This window comes from Balaenoptera borealis (assembly GCF_965194805.1).
Source record: "Balaenoptera borealis genome assembly, chromosome: 1".
Taxonomy (NCBI): Eukaryota; Metazoa; Chordata; class Mammalia; order Artiodactyla; family Balaenopteridae; genus Balaenoptera; species Balaenoptera borealis.
The window spans coordinates 193,671,526-193,691,599 of record NC_138860.1 but is presented as its reverse complement, the minus strand read 5'-3'; the positions used below and the strand labels follow the sequence as shown (position 1 = coordinate 193,691,599).

The following is a 20,074-nucleotide window of genomic DNA, read 5'->3' as shown; positions in this document are numbered from 1 at the left end:
GCTCAAGGTCAGGCTGGAGGCCAAGCTGTCCACCTGCACCTTTAACTTCTGCAGTCTCTCCTCCAGGTCTTCAAAGCTGGAGGACTCCTTCAGAGAAAAAAAAATGTCCTGTGGGGAGGGGGGATGTTGGGGGAATCCTGTCAGCAAAACAGCGCAGCATGGGCGGCTGAGAACCCCACGTTTGTCAAACATGAACACGTCAGGTAGAAAGCATCATCCTAATTCCCTTTTATTAACTTAGTGTCTTTAGGAAAGCTGTGTCTGTCCTGCCTAGTGGCTTCCACCTAAGACTTTAAGTGATAAACACAAGTGGACGGGACATTCTGCGTGGTCCATTGGAAATTGGAAAGTGTGAGCCGCACTGCTCTGATGAGGGAACCTGGAAGGAACCCCTCCATCAAAGGGAGGGAGCGCAAGCACTTAAATCTTAAGACAACAACTTAAGATTTCTGTTTTTTAAGCCAAGTTAAACGAAACTGACTTTTTTGTGAAACTGACTTAAAGAAATATATATTTATTTGGCTGCCCTGGGTCTTAATTGCAGCATGTGGGATTTTTTGTTTGTTGTTTGTTTGTTTTAGTTGCAGCGTGTGGAATCTTTAGTTGCGGCATGCAGGATCTTTATTTTATTTTAAAAGAATTTTTATTATTATTACTTTTTAATTTTTTGTTATTTTTTTATTTATTGTGGCTGTGCTGGGTCTTTGTTGCAGCATGCAGGCCCTTTGTTGCGGCATGCAGGCTCAGTAGTTGGGGTATGTAGGGTCTTAGTTCCCCGACCAGGGATCCAACCCAGGGACCCTGCATTGGGAGCATGGAGTCTTAACTGCTGGACCACCAGGGAAGTCCCTGAAACTGACTTTTTAAACGCAGAGCTTTATTTTCAATTACTCCTTGTCATACAAAAGTACACAAGCTTTCCAAATGCTGGCCTGTGGATGGAGCTAGAGAGTTGCCTGTGACCCAGGACCTCACCTCTCTTAACCATTTCTTCTTTATCCAGCGAAGCCAGCCTGGGGTTCTATTGGTTGTATGGTTTGTGGCTGGTCTGTAGAGACCTTGATGATGGCCAATGAGGGACATCTTTGGTTTTTCTCTTCATTTGGGGAAACGAAACAAACAACAAACCCCAGACAGAATTATCTTAGATTTTTTTTTTTTTCCTATTTTTCTTCAGGCTTAAGATTAAGACTGTTTTCAATCTAGTGGAGAAACTCCGTATAATACTGGGAACTCAACAAATTCCATCAGGGAAAGAACGCAGGGGCAACTTGGATATTGGCCCAAGAAGAAATCTCTGCTAACTTTGGACACTGGGTTCTAGAGCAAGGCTGGCCTGTGTCCATCCTTGTCTCCCTCTGCCCCAGGCGGTCCAGCCTGCACCTTGGTCCCTGAAGCAGGCACGTGGCCTCTGGGGGTTCCCAAGGAGAAACCTCACCAGGCAGTGACCAGAGCCAGGATCCCTGGGCCTTGAGGAGCTCTCCTTGCGCGAGGGCGCCCTCTGTGGGGCCTCGGGGGCTCTGCCGTCCCATACTTCTGGGGTTGCAGAGCTCTGTCCCCTCCCTTGGGAGCCACTTTACCTACAGCCACGGACCGCTGAGTTTTGCTGTGACGCCGAAGAGGAGGCAAGGGAGACCCCTTCATTCTACTGACGGTTGCGGGAGATTGGCCGGGGCCGCGTTTCCGCCCTTCCATCATCTCCGTAGCACTGACTATGCGCTAGCACCGAGACCCACTAAGCACCGGGCCGGCTTGCCCCGCGCCGGACACTCCCGGCCCGTAGGGCGGCCCGCCCTGCGCTGGACACGGCCGGCCCGTGCTCCGGTGTCCGAGGGGGCCGCTCAGCCCGCGGCGCCGGCGCCTGCTTTCGGCCCCAGTCCCCGGCCCCCCGACCCCGCGCCCGCCGCGGGCGGGGTCCTCCCCCGCCTATCGGCCGCGTCCCACACTCTTCCTCTCGTAGCCTCTCCCTCGGTCGGGACGCCGCGCATCAATCAAGTGACCTCGGCTCCAGCACTGGTCTCTCTGCGGCCCCGGGGGCCGGAACTCTGTGGGCGCCCATAGCAACGGGGCTGGTGTCGTTGCCACGCGGAAATGACGTACCCAAGGGCGCGCACGCGCCCAGACCCTCAATTTCGTCCCTGACCAACCCCGGTCACCTGGCACCTCGCCCCGCCCCCTGACGGCCCACCCGCCCCCTCCGCAGCTCCTGCAATCGCTGCAGCGATGCCGTGACGTCACGGTTCTCGCAGCCAATCCGAGGGCCGCGCGGGGGACGTGGCCCTCACGCGCATCCGTCGCCCGGGAGGAAGGGCTGCCGCCGCGCCTGCGCAGTCTCTACCGCCGGCTCGCGGCGCGTGGACCGTGCTCTGCGCCGCGCGCGTTCACACGGCTCCGGGTTCCGGCGGCGGCGGCGACGCGTGGCGCTCGCGAGCCATGTCGTGGCTCTTCGGCATCAAGGGCCCCAAGGGCGAAGGCGCGGGGCCGCCGCTTCCCCTGCCGCCCGTGCAGCCCGGGGCCGAGGGCGGCGGGGACCGCGGCGCGGGGGACCGGCCTGCGCCCAAGGACAAATGGAGCAACTTCGACCCGACGGGCCTGGAGCGCGCGGCCAAGGCGGCACGCGAGCTGGAGCACTCTCGTGAGTGCGGGGTGTGGGCGCGGGCAGGGCGGCCGGGCGGCGGGCTCGGGGGCACGGTGGCCCTTAATGGTCTGAGGGATCGAGCGGCGAGTGGCCGTCGGGGGAAACCGGTCTCCAGCGGTAAGCCCGCCGGAGCCACCCTGCGTGCAGGGAGGTTCGGGATCCCCTGACCCTCTGGCATCTTCTCAGTTGCCACGCGTCCTTCAAGTGGGGAAACCGGTGCCGAGGGGACTCAGAGGCTACAGGTAGCAGCTAGCAGGGCTGCACCCTGGTCTCCAGTTACCGCCTCTTGCCGTCTCCACGTGGAACGGCCAAGGGTGGCCAGATCGGGGATCCGTCCGCGGTGGTTGCTCGGCAGTTTTCCGCTTAAGAAAGGAGACGTGTTTGAGGGTCGTTGGTCTTAAGAGAAATAAAGCAGATTTGCATTTATCATTGGAAAAGACTAGCGTTCAGGTAGGCGAGGTCTATAAAGCAACAGATCAAGCAGCCCTGGGCCAGTTGATGACCTTCCTGACCCAGGCCCTCAAGACATCAGCGGTGAGTGTACCTTCACTAAGCCCATGGGTTTTTCTTACAACCTTCTTTTTTCCTGTGGCTTTAACAGTTTGTGTCAAGATCAAGATTAAGGGTCTGGAATATAGCACATGCTGAGTAGATAATAGCTGAAAGGGTACAGTGGCTCTTAAACTTTTAAGCAGAGGTGCTCTATTCTCAAAGGAGATCTTATAGAGTAGCATTGTTGTGAGCAGAGGTGAGCACACTCTTCCTGTCTGAGGGGGGGGTTGGCCTGGCACTTTGTGGCTCAGTCCCCGCCTTCCCGCTGGGGCCACGAGAACATCCTGGGCAAAGGTCTCCAGCCTTTCTGGTTCTCAGATCCTGGGAGGGACATTCAAAACATGTGGCTATTTGGGCCTGGGCCCAGAGCAGCCTGTTTCCTTAGGCCTAGCTGGAACACTCTCCTCCTCAGAGTGGGTATTAAGTATGTTAGATGTATTAGGTTTGCAAGATAATTTCAGTCATCATCTGATGATTGAAGAGAGGCTTGCAGAGGAGCTTGAGAGACAATGGTTGGGTCTCAAGAAACCTCAGATGACGACAGACTTCTGACACGAGACCTAATTTCTTAGGTTTGTTGAGGGGGTTGGCCCATTCACCGTGCCCAGAATTTCAAAGTTTGCCTCCTTTTGGAACGTGAAGGCTGACTCTGAGGTCGTAGCTTGTGACTGGGGGGCTCGAGGGGGCCTGCGCTGAGCGATTTACGTGCTTTCTCCACCTCACTCCACGGGTTGGGGGAGGGAGCGCCCTGCTCCATTGGCGGGCAAGGTGCTTGGAGCGGCCAGCCTACCTGCCAAAGGGCACGGCGTGAGTAGGCAGGCCAGCTGCAGGTCCTCCCCAAACTCTGAAGCCAGACCATGGTCCCCAGCCTACCTCTGAGCCCTAGAGCTTCCACCACATGCCTAACACGTGCTTGGAGCCGGCGAGCCCCAGGGGTTACGCTGTAGTCAGTGACGCAGGTGCTGCAGCTTGGGGTCCTGGGGTCTGCAGCTTACCTTGAAGGCCTCAAAAAATAAGACAGATTGTGGTGGGGGGTAGAAGGGTGGACGTGTGGGCAGCAACCTGGGAGCGTGGTAGCATCAGGGGGGTGGGCTCATGGGGTCCCAACCTTCTCTCCGTGCTTTTATGTGTTAGAAAGTTTTTGTAGTGAAGCATGGCGCATAGGAGAACCGTGTCATCACGGATCTATTAGAGAGGCCCGACGTGCAGGCTTTTTCAGCAAGGAGAGCACCGGACACTCACGTGTTTCCACATGTGCATTCCACTGATGAAGAGAATACACCTGGAAGACGTCAGTCACACACACACGTGTTTCTAACATGTGGCCTGTGAAGAGCTGTCAGCCTGCATGCATCGGCTTCTTTCTGGGTTTTGGTTTGTTTTTTTTTTTAACATTTATTTATTTGGCTGCACCAGATCTTAGTTGCGGCATGTGAACTCGTAGTTGTGACACATGGGATCTAGTTCCCTGAGCAGGGATCGAACCCGGGCCCCCTGCACTGGGAGCACGGAGTCTTAGCCACTGGACCACCAGGGAAGTCCCTTCTTTCTGGTTTAATCCTCGTTTGCCCCTTATGTTCTCGCCTGTCTGTGAATCAGCAACAGGTATCAGAGGCTCAGGAAAAATGTTTGCACTTGAAAAATAAAGGACGTTCTAGCCACAGGCTTGCTTTTTGTTTAATGGGGAAACGACCACCATGTTGACCCTCCTGCTGTCAACAGGTGGGCGGGGGCAGCCTCTCTGATGGAACCCTTTGGAATGTGACAGTCCCCTGGGGGGCGGATCTCACACACACGGTTTCTGTTGGGGATGGAGCATACATAGGTGGCCCTTGGAGGGAGGGGTGGCTGAGCAGGTCTGAGCAGGAACCAGGGTGGCCACGCGTGCGCTCAGGTCGAGGTGGGCTGTGGTGTCCCTGAGCAGCCCCTGGCACTCGTGAACACTTGCCCGGTGTCCGGATGCCCACACACCTGCCCCCGCTGCAGGACACGCCAAGGAGGCACTGAGTCTGGCACAGATGCAGGAGCAGACGCTTCAGCTGGAACATCAGGCCAAGCTCAAGGTGAGTGTGCGTGTGGTGCTGGCAGAGGTGGGCTGCAGCCCCAAGGCTGAGGGGCCCCCGGACAGACAGAACATGGGCGGTGGGTGCAGCACCTCCCTCTAGGATTTGAGGGAAGCGGGGATCAAAGACGGGTGTGTGGCCTGAGTTTTGCACAGAACTATCTGGAAGGGCAGCTGTGGGTGAGGAGTCTGGTCTCCCCGAGGGGGGGACTCCTGCCATCACTCTGAGCACGTAGTGAGCGAGCGTAGGAAAGGCGCAGGCTCTGCCCTCCACCACGGGCTGTTGTAAAGCGAATCAGAAAGCGAGCACATGGCATAAGCCCAGCGGAAACGGTGTAGGGGGCTGGGGGAGTGACAGGCGCCCCAGGAGATCGTCTGGCTGCTTTGGGGCCTGGTCCTGTCCGTTTTCCTGGCTTCTCTCTGCCTGTGGGTCTGGGTCCTCCCGGGCCTAGGTGAGGCTGCAGCTGAGCGCCCACAGGCCTGTGGGGTGCAGGCCGGGCTGCATCCCTGCCCAGGGGCTGCACAGACCGTCCGGCTCCTTTGGAGCCCGCGCCGGGGAGGGGCGTCGGGGCGGGAGGCCTGGCCGGGCCCTGGGCTCAGGGCGGCCGGTGTGTCGCGCAGGAGTACGAGGCGGCCGTGGAGCAGCTGAAGGGCGAGCAGATCCGCGCGCAGGCCGAGGAGCGGAGGAAGACCCTGAGCGAGGAGACGCGGCAGCACCAGGCCGTGAGGAGGCGGGGGTGGGGGCGCGGGGCGCTCGGCGGGGCCCTTGGCTTCTGCGCCGGGCCGTGTTCACACCGCCCTCTCCCTCCCTAGAGGGCCCAGTACCAGGACAGGCTCTCCCGGCAGCGCTACGAGGACCAGCTGAGGCAGCAGGTGAGCTCTGCCCGGCGGCCCGTCTTCCCCGAGGGCGGGGGCCGCCCGGCAGCAACCGCTGTGTGGGAGGGGTGGGGGTCTGCCCGCGCCGCCCGGAGGGTCTCCCGGGTGGGACCCTGGCTGACGGGTCTGTGGGGGGCATTCAAACGTCGAGCCTGTTGTGGGCATTTTAGTTCTTAAATTAAACAGTCCAGCCAAAAGCCTGTTTTGTGAGGACAGCTGTGGGTCAGGGCTGCTCTGAGGCCAAGCTAGGCTGGGGGCCGCGGCTCCCGCCTCGGGCCGTGCAGCCTGCAGGCCTCAAGGTGACCGTCCCCTGGGGTCGGAGCCCCCGGGGCGATGGGACATCTCTGAGGCCGGAGCAGCTAACCTGTTGGTGTGATGTTGACCGTTTCCTAATCTCGAAGCTCTTCCCTTCCCCTTGTGGCTCCTGTTCAGCAACTTCTCAACGAGGAGAACCTACGGAAGCAGGAGGAGTCGGTGCAGAAGCAGGAGGCCCTGCGGCGAGGTAGGGCCCGGGCCTGGGAGCTCACGGGCCTCACTTTAGGTCCTCCGCTTCCCAAGCGGCATGAAGCAGCGGGCGTGCTGAGCCCCTCGGGCGAGGGGGTTGGGGGGGTGCCCTGGGCTTGCTCTTCAGCCCCAGCGCTGGGTCGGGGGGCCGCGGGCCTCGGGCTGAGCGCTGCACCCCGCTCTCCCACGGCAGCCACCGTGGAGCGGGAGATGGAGCTCCGGCACAAGAACGAGATGCTGCGGGTGGAGGCCGAGGCGCGTGCCCGGGCCAAGGCTGAGCGCGACAACGCCGACATCACCCGCGAGCAGATCCGCCTGAAGGCTGCTGAGCACCGCCAGACCATCCTGGAGTCCATCAGGTGAGGCCGTGCCCCGCGGGCATCCTCTTGCCCCTTCCCCTGAGCAGGCACCCCGCTACTCCCCTGGCCGGTCCTTCTGCGGTGACCTTTGGGGCTGACCTTAGAGCCTGGGCTAGGCGTGCGGGCACAGCCCGGTTCCTTCCCGGTCATGCCACTGCTTCCCCTGCAGGACGGCTGGCACCGTGTTTGGTGAAGGATTCCATGCCTTTGTGACAGACTGGGACAAAGTGACAGCCACGGTAAACACCGCTGCCGTTTTCCTTGCGGTCTGTGTCACGTGTCGGGGTCTTTGCTGGCCGTGAGAGGCGCCTGGTGCTCTGAGCGTTCACAGACCTACGGTTGAGGTGGTCGCTGCTCCCGCGCCCCCCACGGCCACTGGAAAGCCACAAGTGATGCGGCCTTTGGGTTTGGGGCGCTGGGAGCAGCTCGGCGTTGGCCCTGGTGGGGCTGGAGGAGGGTGCGGGAGGGGTGCCGGGCATCTGTTCCACCTCCGCACCAGTGCCTGCCCTTTGGAAAGGTGCTGCTGCGGCCCAGCTGAGACTCAGGGAGCTGGTGGGGGAGCCCCTCTTTTCTGCCGGGGATGGGGTGGGCGCCACCTGCCTCTTCTGCCCTGTTCCAGGTGGCTGGGCTGACGCTGCTGGCCGCTGGCATCTATTCCGCCAAGAACGCCACGTCGGCCATAGGGCGCTACGTGGAGACCCGTCTGGGGAAGCCGTCCCTGGTGCGGGAGACCTCTCGAATCACGCTGCTGGAGCTGCTGAGGCACCCCGTGCAGGTAACCGCGGGCCTCCTGGGTCCGGGTGGCCTTACAGCCGAATCACACACAGGGCCCCTTCCCCTGTTTACCCAAGTACTGCCCTGTTCTCCTGCTCACTGATTTGCGTTTGGCTTTTTCTTCTTGATGCTATTCCTCTGGCCGTGTGGCGTCAGCACTGGGGGGAACCTCACGCCCGTCCGCTCTGTCCCTCTGTGGGTCTATCGGCGTGACCATCCCCCTGAGTGGGCTGGAGGTTGTATACAAACTCCTGGGGCTCCAGCAAGCCATCTTCCCGTAAGAGAAGTTGCTGGAAGCAGCCCGGTGTCGGCTGCCTTCCTCAAGGGGAGCCAGGCTTCCTGCCTGGCATGGGTGCTGTGCACCCACGGGCAGTGCTGTGGGCCGTCGCTAGAGGTCAGCGTCGCCGACAGTCTCCCCTGCCGGCCTTCTCCAGGAAAGCTGGTAACGCGTGTTCTGGGGTGGCTGCACCGTGGGCGCCGCCCTTGACCCTGATACCCCCGCCCCCCGCAGGTCAGCAGGCGGCTCCTCAGTAAGCCTCAGGACGCATTGGAGGGCGTCGTCCTCAGCGTAAGTGGGGCTGCCTCTCCCTGGGACCTTCCCGCCCGGGCGGGGCTGCTCCACCTTCCTGGAGTCCAGTTTGCTGGCTGAGCCCCAGGCAGGGAGAGGCGGCCTCTCGCGCAGACCCAGGCGCTCAGGAGGGATGGACTCAGCAGCAGAGCGCCCCCAAACCTGCATGTCCCCTGGCAGCCCAGCCTGGAGGCTCGCGTGCGGGACATCGCCATTGCCACGAGGAACACCAAGAAGAACAGGAGTCTATACCGGAATATCCTGATGTATGGACCACCTGGCACTGGCAAGACGTTGTTTGCCAGGGTGAGGGCACAGTAGTTGGGGGTTGTGGAGTCTCACCTACTGGGAAGAGGTGCTGTGGGCAGGGGACACATGGGAGGTGGCCCCTACCCAGCTCTTCCAGGCAGGGCATCTCCCCACACGCGGTCTGGCCCCTAGCGACCGGGGAGGTGGGGAGGTGAGGTGGAGGGCAGACGGAGCACACGTTAAAGTGCCTTTCCCACCCAGAAACTCGCGCTGCACTCAGGCATGGACTACGCCATCATGACGGGTGGGGATGTGACCCCCATGGGGCGGGACGGCGTGACCGCCATGCACAAGGTCTTCGACTGGGCCAGCACCAGCCGGCGAGGGTGAGCCGGGTGCCTCCTGGGTGGCCCTGGGGCTCCTGCTGGGAAGGGGGGTTGGTGACTTTCCCCACAGCCTGTCCCCAAGGTCCGGGAGCCTCTTGGTCCCAGAGACTTAGTTTTATTTTATTTTTGGCTGCGTTAGGTCTTCGTTGCTACGCGTGGGCTTTCTCTAGTTGCGGCGAGCGGGGGCTACTCTTCCTTGCAGTGCGCAGGCTTCTCATTGTGGTGGCTTCTCTTGTTGCAGAGCACGGGCTCTAGGCGCGTGGGCTTCAGTAGTTGTGGCATGCAGGCTCAGTAGTTGTGGCGCACGGGCTCAGTAGTTGTGGTTCGTGGGCTGTAGGGTGCAGGCTTAGTAGTTGTGGCTCACGGGCTCAGTAGTTGTGGCTCACGGTCTCCAGAGCGCAGGCTCGGTAGTTGTGGCGCACGGGCTTAGTTGCTCCTCAGCATGTGGGATCTTCCCGGACCAGGGCTCGAACCCATGTCCCTTGCATTGGCAGGTGGATTCTTTTTTTTTTCTTTTTTCTTTTTTCTTTAAATTTTATTTATTTATTTATTTATTTATTTATTTATTTTTGGTTGCATTGGGTTAGGGTTAGGGTTGCTGCGTGCGGGCTTTCTCTAGTTGCAGCGAGCGGGGTCTACTCTTTGTTGTGGTGTGCGGGCTTCTCATTGCAGTGGCTTGTCTTGTTGCAGAGCACAGGCTTTAGGTGCATGGGCTTTAGTAGTTGTGGCACGTGGGCTCAGTAGTTGTGGCTCATGGGCTCTAGAGCGCAGGCTCAGTAGTTGTGGCGCACGGGCTTAGTTGCTCCGCGGCATGTGGGATCTTCCCGGACCAGGGCCTGAACCCGTGTCCCCTGCATTGGCAGGCGGATTCTTAACTACTGTGCCACCAGGGAAGTCCCGGCAGGCGGATTCTTAACCACTGCGCCACCAGGGAGGCCCAGTCCCAGAGACTTTAAAACGTTTAAGACAAGGGGTCACCAGCCTGTTTTTAGTTACTTTCTCGTGACACTGGCACTTGACACGCCCCCGTCTGCGGCCAAGGTCTGGGTCCCGGTGGGGGCAGCGCGAGGTTTGGGGTTCCCGCGGGGCCGTGCCCCACCCGGCTCACATGGCCCTGCCCTTGCAGCCTCCTGCTCTTCGTGGACGAAGCAGACGCCTTTCTCAGGAAGCGAGCGACTGTGAGTGTCTGGAGGCTGCCCTCTGGCCTGGGCCGGGCCAGCCGCCGGGGAGCAGGCAGGGCGGGCGGCCCGGGCCACGGCGTCTGCACTTCTGGGAAGGTCACCGGGAACCTGCTCCTCAGCTGCGCTTTCTTCGTCCATTTTGTTTGAAAAGTGGAAGTTTAGCGTCTTTTTGGAGTCACGCTTCAGCCTTCGGATTTAGATTCATTCTGTCGTGGACGAGCGGGGGCTGCGCCTTTCTGCGGAGCCTTTCCTTAGCGCCCCCGTGGCTGCTTATAGAACTCCAGCGTGCAGACCTGACGCCGGACTTTTCTTTCTGCAGGAGAAGATCAGCGAGGACCTCAGGGCCACCCTGAACGCGTTCCTGCACCGGACGGGCCAGCACAGCAGCAAGTGAGGAGAACCCGTGTGCGGGGGACGTGGCACTGCCTCAGCTCACGCGGCTGCTGCGGGGCGGCCGACCGAGCAGGCTCACGCCTGACCCACGTGGCCGGACGCAGTGGGATGGCCAGTTGGGCGCCGTGGGGCGTCTGTGGAGCTGCGGAGACAACGTGCTGGGGACTCTGAGGCAGAGCCGAGGGGCACAGGCCCGTCCACAGGCCACTGCCCTTGGCTCAGGCCCTGGGCATTTCCGGCTGCCCATGAGATGCGTTGTCAGGGGCTCTCCCCACAGCCAGGGGCCCCAGGTCGCAGGTTACCCGAGGGGTGGGCTGGCCCCTCAGCCCCCTGCCCACTGGTGGCATCTAGCCCTGCCGGTCAGCCACGTGGCTGCCACGCCAGACCCACTAGCCTTGCCCGCTGCAGCTGCTGCCGGTGGAGACCCTACCCCCAGTGAGACCCCCGGGGGCGTGTCGAGTTCCCGCTGAGTTGGCACCTCTGCTTAGCTGAACCCCAGGCTTCAAGACCCCAGCACTTGGTGTGGGAGGGGCAGGGGTCTGTCTCGGACCTGGGGCCCTGCGTCCCCGTCCCTCCTGCACACAGGGAGGCTTCCGTGGCTGGGCCACCAGTCGGGGAGAAGCATGAGCTGGGGCAAGACGGGGAGGGATGGGAGGCAGAGGGCAGCGCCCGTGCGGCGGGGTCTTGCGTGTTAGGAAGCCGCGCGGCGGGTTCTGATGGCCCGGAACCCTGAGCTCTCGCCGTGCGCCGGCTGCAGGTTCATGCTGGTCCTGGCCACCAACCAGCCCGAGCAGCTTGACTGGGCCATCAATGACCGCATCGGCGAGATGGTCCGCTTCGACCTGCCGCGGCGGGAGGAGCGGGAGCGCCTGGTGAGAATGTATTTTGACAAGTATGTTCTTAAACCAGCCACAGAAGGAAAGCAGTAAGTGTCCCCGCCACCACAGCCGCTCCCCGCCCGTCACTGTGCCCCTGGGTTTCACGTGTGGGGTCATGACCGCCCATCACTGGTGGCCCTGCTGCCCCGTCCTGCCTTTGAAACGCTCAGATCCAGGCCGCAGTCAGGCCCTGGCAGTGACGGGCTGTGACGGCCCATTTCTGGCCTTGCTGAGCCTCCCTCTGGGCCCCTCCCCAGCACACAGCAGGGCCCACCAGGTCGGGGGTGCCCTCCCTGCTCGTCCAGGCCCTCTCGCTGTTGTCGGGAGCGTTCCAGATAAGCCAGCGCTGGTCTATTTGTAACCCTCTCCGGGGACCAGATCTCAGCCCCACTGACCTGGTTCCCGCCTGGCGCTGCCGAGCCGTCTTCTGTTCTGCGGCGGGCTTTGCCTGCCCCTGCCACCCGTCTGTCAGCTGCCCCCAAGCTCTCTTATCTGGGTCTCTTTTCCCTTTTGCCCCTGGCTGGCCCCAGTCCCCCACCTCCCCAGCCTGCCTCCAGCTCCCGGTGGCACGTCCTAGCCCAGCTGCAGCCTGGACACTGCACGCAGCCTGAGGTCCTGAGGACTTTTTCACAGGAGTCTGAGCGGGCTCTCTTGGGCCTTCAGCCAGGCCTGACTGGGCCTGGGGTCCGCATGCGGGGGCGGGATTAGGAGTTCGGCTGCTGTCTGAGTGCTGGGCGGGGCCCCTGTCCCCAGGCAGGCGGTGGAGCTGGGAACAGGCCCCCGGAGCTCCTCTGTTCTTACACATCCTGAGTGGCCCCATGGCCGCCCCTGAGCCCAGCATGTGCCCCTCCCCGGGCCCCGTCTTGGGCTCCACGAGGAAGGGACACATGCCCAGCAGGGTAGGAAGGTGGAACGGCCAGACCTGGCCCCAGCAGTGGACGTTGGGCAAGGGGTAGCTCATTAAAGTGAGGGGGTCGGACATGTCCCGCCTGGGGTTTCCCAGCACAGGCTCCTGCTCTCCGTCTGTGTGGGAGCCTGGGTCCCTCACGGGTCTCTGCTCTGGCCCGGGTCCTGCAGGCGCCCAGGCATCACTTGGGAACTCTTTACCAGGCGCTTGAAACTGGCCCAGTTTGACTACGGGAAGAAGTGCTCAGAGATCGCACAGCTGACGGAGGGCATGTCGGGCCGGGAGATCTCCCAGCTTGCTGTGGCGTGGCAGGTGAGCCGGGGATGCGCCCCGCAGGCCAGGGCCCGACCGAGCCAGGGGCCCTCAGAGTGGTCGAAAGGTGACTGGGCTGGCAGCTGCACCTCCCCCCCACCAGGATGTTTCTGAGTGATTTTCTGCACAGATGTGACATGATGCCCTCCCTTCCTGCCACCACCCTTCTCTGCCTCCCGCAGCAGGGAGGATGGGCCAGGGCCGTCCGTGGCTTCGCATATTATGGTCCTTCCCAGTGTCATTCTGGCCCAGGTCAGACGGGGCCCTCTCAAATCAGCAGCATGTCCGGTGGTCATCAAGCTCAGTGTCTTAGGAACCTGGGCTTTGTCCCAAGCTGGGGCCCAGGACAGTTGGCACAGCAAACTGCAGATGGGTGGAGGGTCCGGGGGACACAGCCTGGGCCGGGGATGGAGCATCCGTGAGCTGTCGGTGGGCTCATCCGAGGGCACAGGACATGAGGAGCTAGGAGGTGACTGACCTGATAAGGAGTCAGGCGTCTCCTTCCCAGCCCCTAGAGGGAGACTGCTGCCTTCAGGACTGTCTGCGGGGGCGTGAAGGCCTCAGGTGTTCTGGCTTTTTGGATGGGTTTGCTGAGTCCTGAGGGTCTGAGGACAGCTGGACCACGGGAGGTGATTCCATCTTCACCTTGTGGCTCAGGGCACACAGGCCAGAGTGGCCCTTGTCATTCCCAATACCCAGGCTTTCATCTGAAACATCCCAGCAGTGGTTCCAAGGGTGCCCAGGGCAGGGAAGCCCATTGACCCCCAGGAGCCTTGGGTGCAGCCATTCAGAACAAGTTTCCCCGTGGTCCTTGCCAGGTGGAGGGTGCTGAGTGACTCATGTCTGTGGCCACGTGACAACCTGGCCACTTGTCAACTTAGCACGAATGCTAAGTAGACATCTGCTTGGATTTGAACATCCTTGCCCAGATACACAGGGGGGCTGTATTAGTCAGAATGAACTAGGTCATGCTGCTGTAACAAACAGCTCCAGATTGCAAACTCTGTCCTCTTGTGAGTCACAGGGTGCTCTGCTCCAGGCTGGCCTCACTCAGGAACCAGGCCTCAACGAGGTTGGCTGTTTCCACGACCAACAAAGTGGCGAACAGGGTGGCTTAGCCTGGGCAGCCGTGACAAAATCCCACAGCCAGGCGCTTGAACAGACATTCATCTCATGGTTCTAGAGGCTGGAGGTCCCAAATCAGGATGCCAGTGAGGGGGGTTCCAATGCGGGTCCGCTCCCTGGCTGCCAGCCAGCCGCCTTCTTGCTGTGTGCTTGTGCAGAGCCCTTGGGGGTATCTTCGTACAAGGACGCCAGTCCTGTAGGATCAGGGCCCCACCCTTAGGACCTCACCCAACCTGCATCGCTTCCTTAGAAGCCCCATCTCCACGTGCAGCCACACTGGGGGTTAGGGCTTCAGCGTGAGCTCGGGGCCAACAAATGCTCAGTCCCAGTGGCGCTCAGTCCCAGTGGTGGGGAACACCCTGGCGCGCCTCCCCTCCCCCACCTTGCCCTGCCCTGCCCTGCCCTCCCTGCTCGTTGGGGAACCAGGGGACAGCCCTGTGTGTGCCTGCGTGTGGGGAGCTGAGGGTAGTGGACCCCGCACGCGCGTGGGAGGGTGAGCGTCTGCGCGTGGAGGCCCAGAGCCCGTGGGTGCTCCCCCTGTGTGTCCAGCCCCTGGGCAGCTGGGCCCTGGGCATGTCTGCTAGTCTCCACCCCCACCCCCTGCGAGAGAGGGCCAAAACGCCTTAGGGGTCCCACCGTCTGGGACAGAACATGTCAGTGTGTCCCCTTGGAGTTTCTCCCCTGTGGCCCCAGGTGCACGGGGCTGGGCTGCTGTGGTGGCTCCTGCCCACCCTCCTCCTCCCTCCGGGCTGAGCGGCCCAGGACGCGTGCACCTGCTCCCTGAAGCCCACCTGCTGGTGTCGCGTGGACCCCGCTGCAGCTGCCACCCCTGTGTGATGGTTTTGCCAGTGCAAGTCCGTGCTTCTTACCCTGCAGCTACCTATCATGGGGACCTACTGGGTTTTTTTTTTTTAACATAAAACTCATTATTTTAACCATTTTTAAATGCACAGCTCCGGCACTGAGCACATTCACATTGTTGTGCAACCATCACCACCGTCCGGTCTCCAGAACTTTCTCTTCTTTCTGAACTGAAACCCTGTCCCCATTAGACACTCACTCCCTCCCCCAGCCCTGGCCCCCACCCTCCTGCTTCCTGTCTCTGAGTGTGCTTCCTCCAGGGGCCTGATGAGGGATCATACAGGATTTGTCCTTTTGTAACTGGCTTATTCACTGAGCACAGTGTCCTCGAGGTTCATCCGTGTTGCAGCAGGTGTCAGTCTTTTCCCTTGTTGGGCCTCCTGGTAGCCCAGAGTGCGGTGGATGCCCCTTGCATCCAGCTATGGGTGGGCACTTCGGTGGTTTCCACCTCTTGGCTGTTGTGCACAGTGCTGCTGTGAATGCGTTTAGCCTGTTTGCAGTTTTGTCGTGCACATTCTCACAAGTGGAATGGCTGGTCACACGGTAATTCTGTGTCTGCTCTTTGAGGAACCTCCGTACTGTCTTCCACAGCAGTGGTGCACCTGCGTCCCAGGTTCCCCATATCCTCGCCAACACTGGTTGCTGTTTTTTGCTGGTGGTCATGGGTGTGAGGTGGTGTCTCGCTGTGCCGTTGATTCGCGTTCCCTGATGATCAGTGATGCTGAGCATCTTGTCATGAGCCTGTTGGCTGTGTGTGTCTTCCTTCGAGAAAGGTCTGTTCGAGTCCTTTGACCTTTTTTGAACCGGGTTGTTTGAGGTTTTCTTGTTGAATTGTAGGGGTTCTTTATGTATTCTGGATATTAACCTTGTATCAGATAGTAGTTTGCAAACATTTTCCCGTTTTCTGTGGGTTGCCTTTTTTACTCTGTTGATAGTGTCCTTTGAAGCACAAAAGTATTTAATTTTGATGAAGTCCGATTTTTATCTATTTTTTTCTTTTGTCACCTGCTTTTACTGTTGTAGCCAACAAGTCATTGCTAAATCCAATGTCTGGAAGCTTCTCCCATCTGTTTTTATCTACGAGGTTTATAGTTTGGGGTCTTATGTTTAGATCTCTTATCCCTTTAGAGTTGATTTTTGTATATAGGGTACAACTTTGTTCTTCTGTATGTGAATATCCAGTTTTCCCAGCACCATTTGTTGAAAAGACTGTCGTTTCCATTCAGTGATCTCAGCATCCTTGTTGGAGGTCACTTGACCATATGTGAGGGTTTATTTCTGGGCTCTTTGTTCTATTCCACTGGCCTGTGTCTGTCTTAGTGCCAGTACCACACTGTCTTGATCACTGTAGCTTTGTAGTAGATTTTAAAATCGGGATATGTGAGACTTCCAACATATTCTTATTGAAGATTGTTTTGGCTGCTTGGGGCCCCTTGAGATTGCATATGAATTTTGGGGTGGATTTTTTTTTTTTAATTTCTGCGAAAAACATCATTGAAATTTTGATAGGGATTGCATTGAATCTGTAGATTGCGTTGGGTAGTACTGACGTCATAACAACGTTGTCTTCCAATGCATGAACACAGATATTTTTCTGTGTTTTCACGTCCTTAATTCTAGCAACATTTTCTAGTTTTCAGTGTACAAGGCTTTCACCTTCTTAGGTAAGGTAACTCCTAAGTATTTTATTGTTTTCGATGGTGTTGTAAATTGAATTGTTTTCTTAATTTCTTTTCCAATTATTCAGTGTTACTGTGTAGAGACACGAATGGTTTTGTGCGTTAATTTTGTGTCCAGCAACTTTGCTGAATTTATTACTTAGGGTTTACTGTATATAATAAGATCATATCACCTGCAGACAGTTAATTTTACTTCTTCCTTTCCAGTCTGGATGTCTTTTATTTCTTTTTTTTTTTTTTTTTTTAAAGAGTACATTTTTTTTTTTTTAATTTTTTAATTTTTTTTCTTTTTTTAATTTTTTTATTTATGGCTGTGTTGGGTCTTCATTTCTGTGCGAGGGCTTTCTCTAGTTGTGGCAAGTGGGGGCCACTCTTCATCGCGGTGCGCAGGCCTTTCACTGTCGTGGCCTCTCTTATTGCGGAGCACAGGCTCCAGATGCGCAGGCTCAGTAGTTGTGGCTCACGGGCCTAGTTGCTCCGCGGCATGTGGGATCTTCCCAGACCAGGGCTCGAACCCGTGTCTCCTGCATTAGCAGGCAGATTCTCAACCACTGCGCCACCAGGGAAGCCCCTTTTATTTCTTTTTTTTGCTTGATTGATCTGTCTACAATTTCTAGTGCTCTGTTGACTGGAAGTGGTGAAAACGGGCATCCTTGCCTTGATCCTGATCTCAGAGGAAAAGCTTTCAGTCTTTCACCATTGACATGATGTTTGCTGATGTTTTCTTACACGGCTTTTATCAGGATGAGGAAATTTCCTCATATTCCTAGTTTATTGTTTGTTTGTTTGGCTGCGCTGCACGGCTTGCGGGATCTTAGTTCCCCGACCAGGGATCATACCCGGGCCCTTGGCAGTGAAAGTGTGGAGTCCTAACCCCTGGACTGCCAGGGAATTCCCCCTTGTTGATTGTTTTCATCAAGAAAGTGTGTTGAATTTTGCCAAATGTTTTTCTGTATTAATTGAGACAATCAAGTGGTTTTTGTCCTTCATTCTGTTAATTACTTACCTAGGTTGATTTTTCCCTAGGTGAACCATCCTTGCACTCCAGGAAAAAAACCCCACTTGGTTGCGGTGTATAATCCTTTCAGTATGCTACCGAGTTTGGTTGTTAGTATTTCGTTGAGGGTTTTGCATCAGTTTTCACAGAGGGTCTGGGTCTGTGTGGTGTTTTGTTTGGTTTTAGTATCAGGGTGATGTTGACCTCAGAGTGAGTTAGGAAGTGTTCCTTTCTCCCCAGTGTTTGGAAGAGTTTGAGAAGGATGGGTGTTAGTTCTCCTTTAAGCTTTTTTCAGTGAATTTGTTTGTTTTGGAATAATTCCAGGTTCACAGAAATGTCGCAAGGCTAGCACAGCTCCCTCTACACTGTGGCCGTCTCACCACATCCCTCGATTCCACCTCAGACGTGATCTCTCCCTGAACCCACCCAAATGCCCACGACATTCAGTCCTCCTGTCTCGGGCTTCCCTGGGCTGTGACAGTTCTCAGGCGTCCCTTGTTTCTGACGGTCCCGGCAGTTTTGAGGAGTGCTGTAGGACGTCCCTCGTTGGGTCTGTCTGATAGCTTTCTCATGAGCGGACTGGGATTGTGGGATTTTGGAGGAGACCAGAGGTGAGGGCCCCTTCTGGTCACGTCGTATCAGGGGGCACCAGACGTCCACACCACGTCACAGGGATGTTGGCCTGGATCCCCTGGTTACTGTGGTGCCCGCCTGGCTTCTCCTTGGTAAAGTCTCTGCACACCCTCTACCTGCCCCTTCCCACCAGGGACCCCCTCTGGCTGCCACCCCACCTCCTCAGCTGCTTTGCAGAACTCGTGCTCCTCGCGGGAGGCCTCAGGGACGGCCCCTCCCTCCACAGCTTCAGCCAGGTGCTGAGGACAGCCGTGTCCCATGGATGGGGCCAGCCTGGGGGAGCAAAGTGACTGGTCATCTCGGATGGTGGGAACTTGCTCCCTGTGTCCTGCGTGGGCTGAGGCTCCTGAGGGACCTAGAGAGAAACAGCTGGACTGGCTTGGGCTCCCTGCTCAGTGGACACTTGAGTGCACATGTCAGAGCCACAAGCTGGGTGACAGGAAGCAGGTGGGGCACTGGGTCACCCAGGAGGCGTGCAGCCTGGCCAGAGGTGGCCTGCCTTGGCAGCCGAAGTGCTGTGGGCCACACTGGGGCCCGATGAGCCAAACTTCGGCTCCCTGCCCACGTGCACGGCCGGGGAGCCTGGGCGTCGCAGGTGCAGAGTGCCACCGGCGGCCTGGACTGCGGCAGCCCGCGGTTCTGGGAGAGCCATCTGCAGACAGTGGGGCCCCGGGTGCTCCGCGTGGAGGGCAGTTTGGCTCCAGGGGCTCTGCCTCTCTCTGGTGTCTGCATGGCCTATGGTGGTTCTGTCGGCTGCTCCCTGGCCCTGAGCGCAGCCCTGCTATCCACGGGGCAGGGCCCTCCGGTCTGCGGTTGGGCGCTGGGCTGCTCCCTGACAGCGGGCCTCTGGGTTTCTCTTCTTCGAAAATCACTGAGGAAGCCAGGGGAGCAGGCAGCACTGGCGCCAGCCGGGGGCGCGGTGATGGCGGCCACTCGGGGCTGCAGGGTCACCTGCGAGCGCGTGTGTGCGGCCGCGTGTTGGCGTGCGCCTTGGGCTGAGCGGCCAGGCCCCTCCTGCAGCCGAGCGCAGGCCCCGGAGAGCAGCCCACGTTTTGCCCCCGCCCGCCCCTGCCCCAGAGGAGTTGGGTTCTGGAGGGCATCTCCATGGTGGGCGGCAAGTGCAGCAAGGATGGGGCTGGCCAGGCTGCCTTGTGCCTGGGTCAGGCCCTGGCCTACACGGGTGAGTGGTGACTGGTGGGCCCTGAGAAGCCTCAGGCTGAGGCCCTTCCCCCACGCGGGCAGCCCCTCTGCTGCCCTGCCTCAGTGCTCCCTTCCCCTGCCAGGCCATGGCATATGCCTCTGAGGATGGGGTCCTCACCGAGGCCATGATGGACGCCCGGGTCCAGGATGCCATCCAGCAGCACGAGCAGAAGATGCAGTGGCTGAAGGCGGAGGGGAGCCGGCCCCTGCTCCCAAGCTCGCAGGCCGCGTGAGCTGGGCCTGGACGCCTGCAGCACGCGGACCAGGTGGCATCACCAAGAAGAGACACCCAGGCGCCCGGCTCCCAGCGGACGTGGTGGCACCACACAGCCGCCCCCCTCCTGGCGTGTGTGATCTTCCTCTGGTCAGGCCCAGGGCGGCAGGGCAGCGTTAAAGGCCTCTGCTCAGGACCAGCTGTGCTGTGCAGCCTTGAGGCGGGGTTGGTTCCTCTGGCCCCCCAGCTGTCCCCAGGACACTCCTGGGAGACGTGTCCCTCCAGGCCCGGCCCAGACGGGGAGCAGGCACTGTCCGCCATGCCCGGGGCAGCAGCCAAGCTGGCAGCACAGCTTCCCAGGCAGATGCTGGCTGCTGCAGCTGTGACCAGCAGTAGGGGGCCCGGCCAAGGGAGGACCTGACCTTGCCCAGTCCCTCCCAGGGCCAGAACCGAGCCCATGATGAGCAGAGCTGGCCTCTGTGCAGCCCAGCGTGCCCACCGCTGTCCTCGGGAGGGGAGTGCCCTTGAGGCCTGTGAACCCGTAAACCCAGGTGCCGAGAGCCAGCCCACCGACATGCGATGGCCAAGGATGTGCGGAGCAGGGGGGCTGTCCAGCCCACAGAAGCCCTAGCTCTCCCGGATTGGAATTGGGGGTCTTTTTATCCAGAATCTAATAAAAACTGACAGATACGTCTCAGTGACTGTCTCATGGCTGATGTGCGGATC

At 59.1% G+C, this 20,074-nt stretch overlaps 1 protein-coding gene across 4 annotated transcripts; it reads left to right on the top strand.

Moving 5' to 3' along the window:
* Positions 1 to 2,315: 2,315 nt before the first annotated feature.
* On the top strand, positions 2,316 to 20,045 carry LOC309634549 (ATPase family AAA domain-containing protein 3). 4 transcript variants are annotated; one of them, XR_014248198.1, is made up of 16 exons: positions 2,317 to 2,635; positions 5,177 to 5,253; positions 5,874 to 5,975; positions 6,066 to 6,125; positions 6,561 to 6,630; positions 6,826 to 6,991; positions 7,161 to 7,230; positions 7,611 to 7,766; positions 8,277 to 8,333; positions 8,514 to 8,639; positions 8,844 to 8,968; positions 10,095 to 10,146; positions 10,469 to 10,539; positions 11,300 to 11,414; positions 12,531 to 12,639; positions 19,218 to 19,354. XR_014248198.1 is itself a non-coding variant. In XM_082404759.1 (16 exons), the coding sequence occupies exons 1-16, from the start codon at positions 2,434 to 2,436 to the stop codon at positions 19,365 to 19,367; spliced, it is 1,761 nt and encodes a 586-aa protein (XP_082260885.1). In that variant the 5' UTR covers positions 2,318 to 2,433; the 3' UTR covers positions 19,368 to 20,045. The 4 variants fall into 4 exon arrangements, 3 of the variants coding, with proteins under 3 accessions (XP_082260886.1, XP_082260885.1, XP_082260887.1); XM_082404759.1 differs by having other exon boundaries at positions 2,318 to 2,635; positions 11,300 to 11,467; positions 19,218 to 20,045; XM_082404761.1 differs by having other exon boundaries at positions 2,318 to 2,635; positions 11,300 to 11,467; positions 12,498 to 12,639; positions 19,218 to 20,045.
* The last annotated feature ends 29 nt before the right edge of the window (positions 20,046 to 20,074 follow it).

Coding starts and splice junctions, on each gene's coding strand:
- LOC309634549 (XM_082404761.1), top strand. CDS start 2,434: ATGTCGTGGCTCTTCGGCATCAAGGGCCCCAAGGGCGAAGGCGCGGGG. Junction 5,254..5,873: donor AACATCAGGCCAAGCTCAAG/GTGAGTGTGCGT, acceptor TGTGTCGCGCAG/GAGTACGAGGCGGCCGTGGA. Junction 8,969..10,094: donor GCCAGCACCAGCCGGCGAGG/GTGAGCCGGGTG, acceptor CTGCCCTTGCAG/CCTCCTGCTCTTCGTGGACG.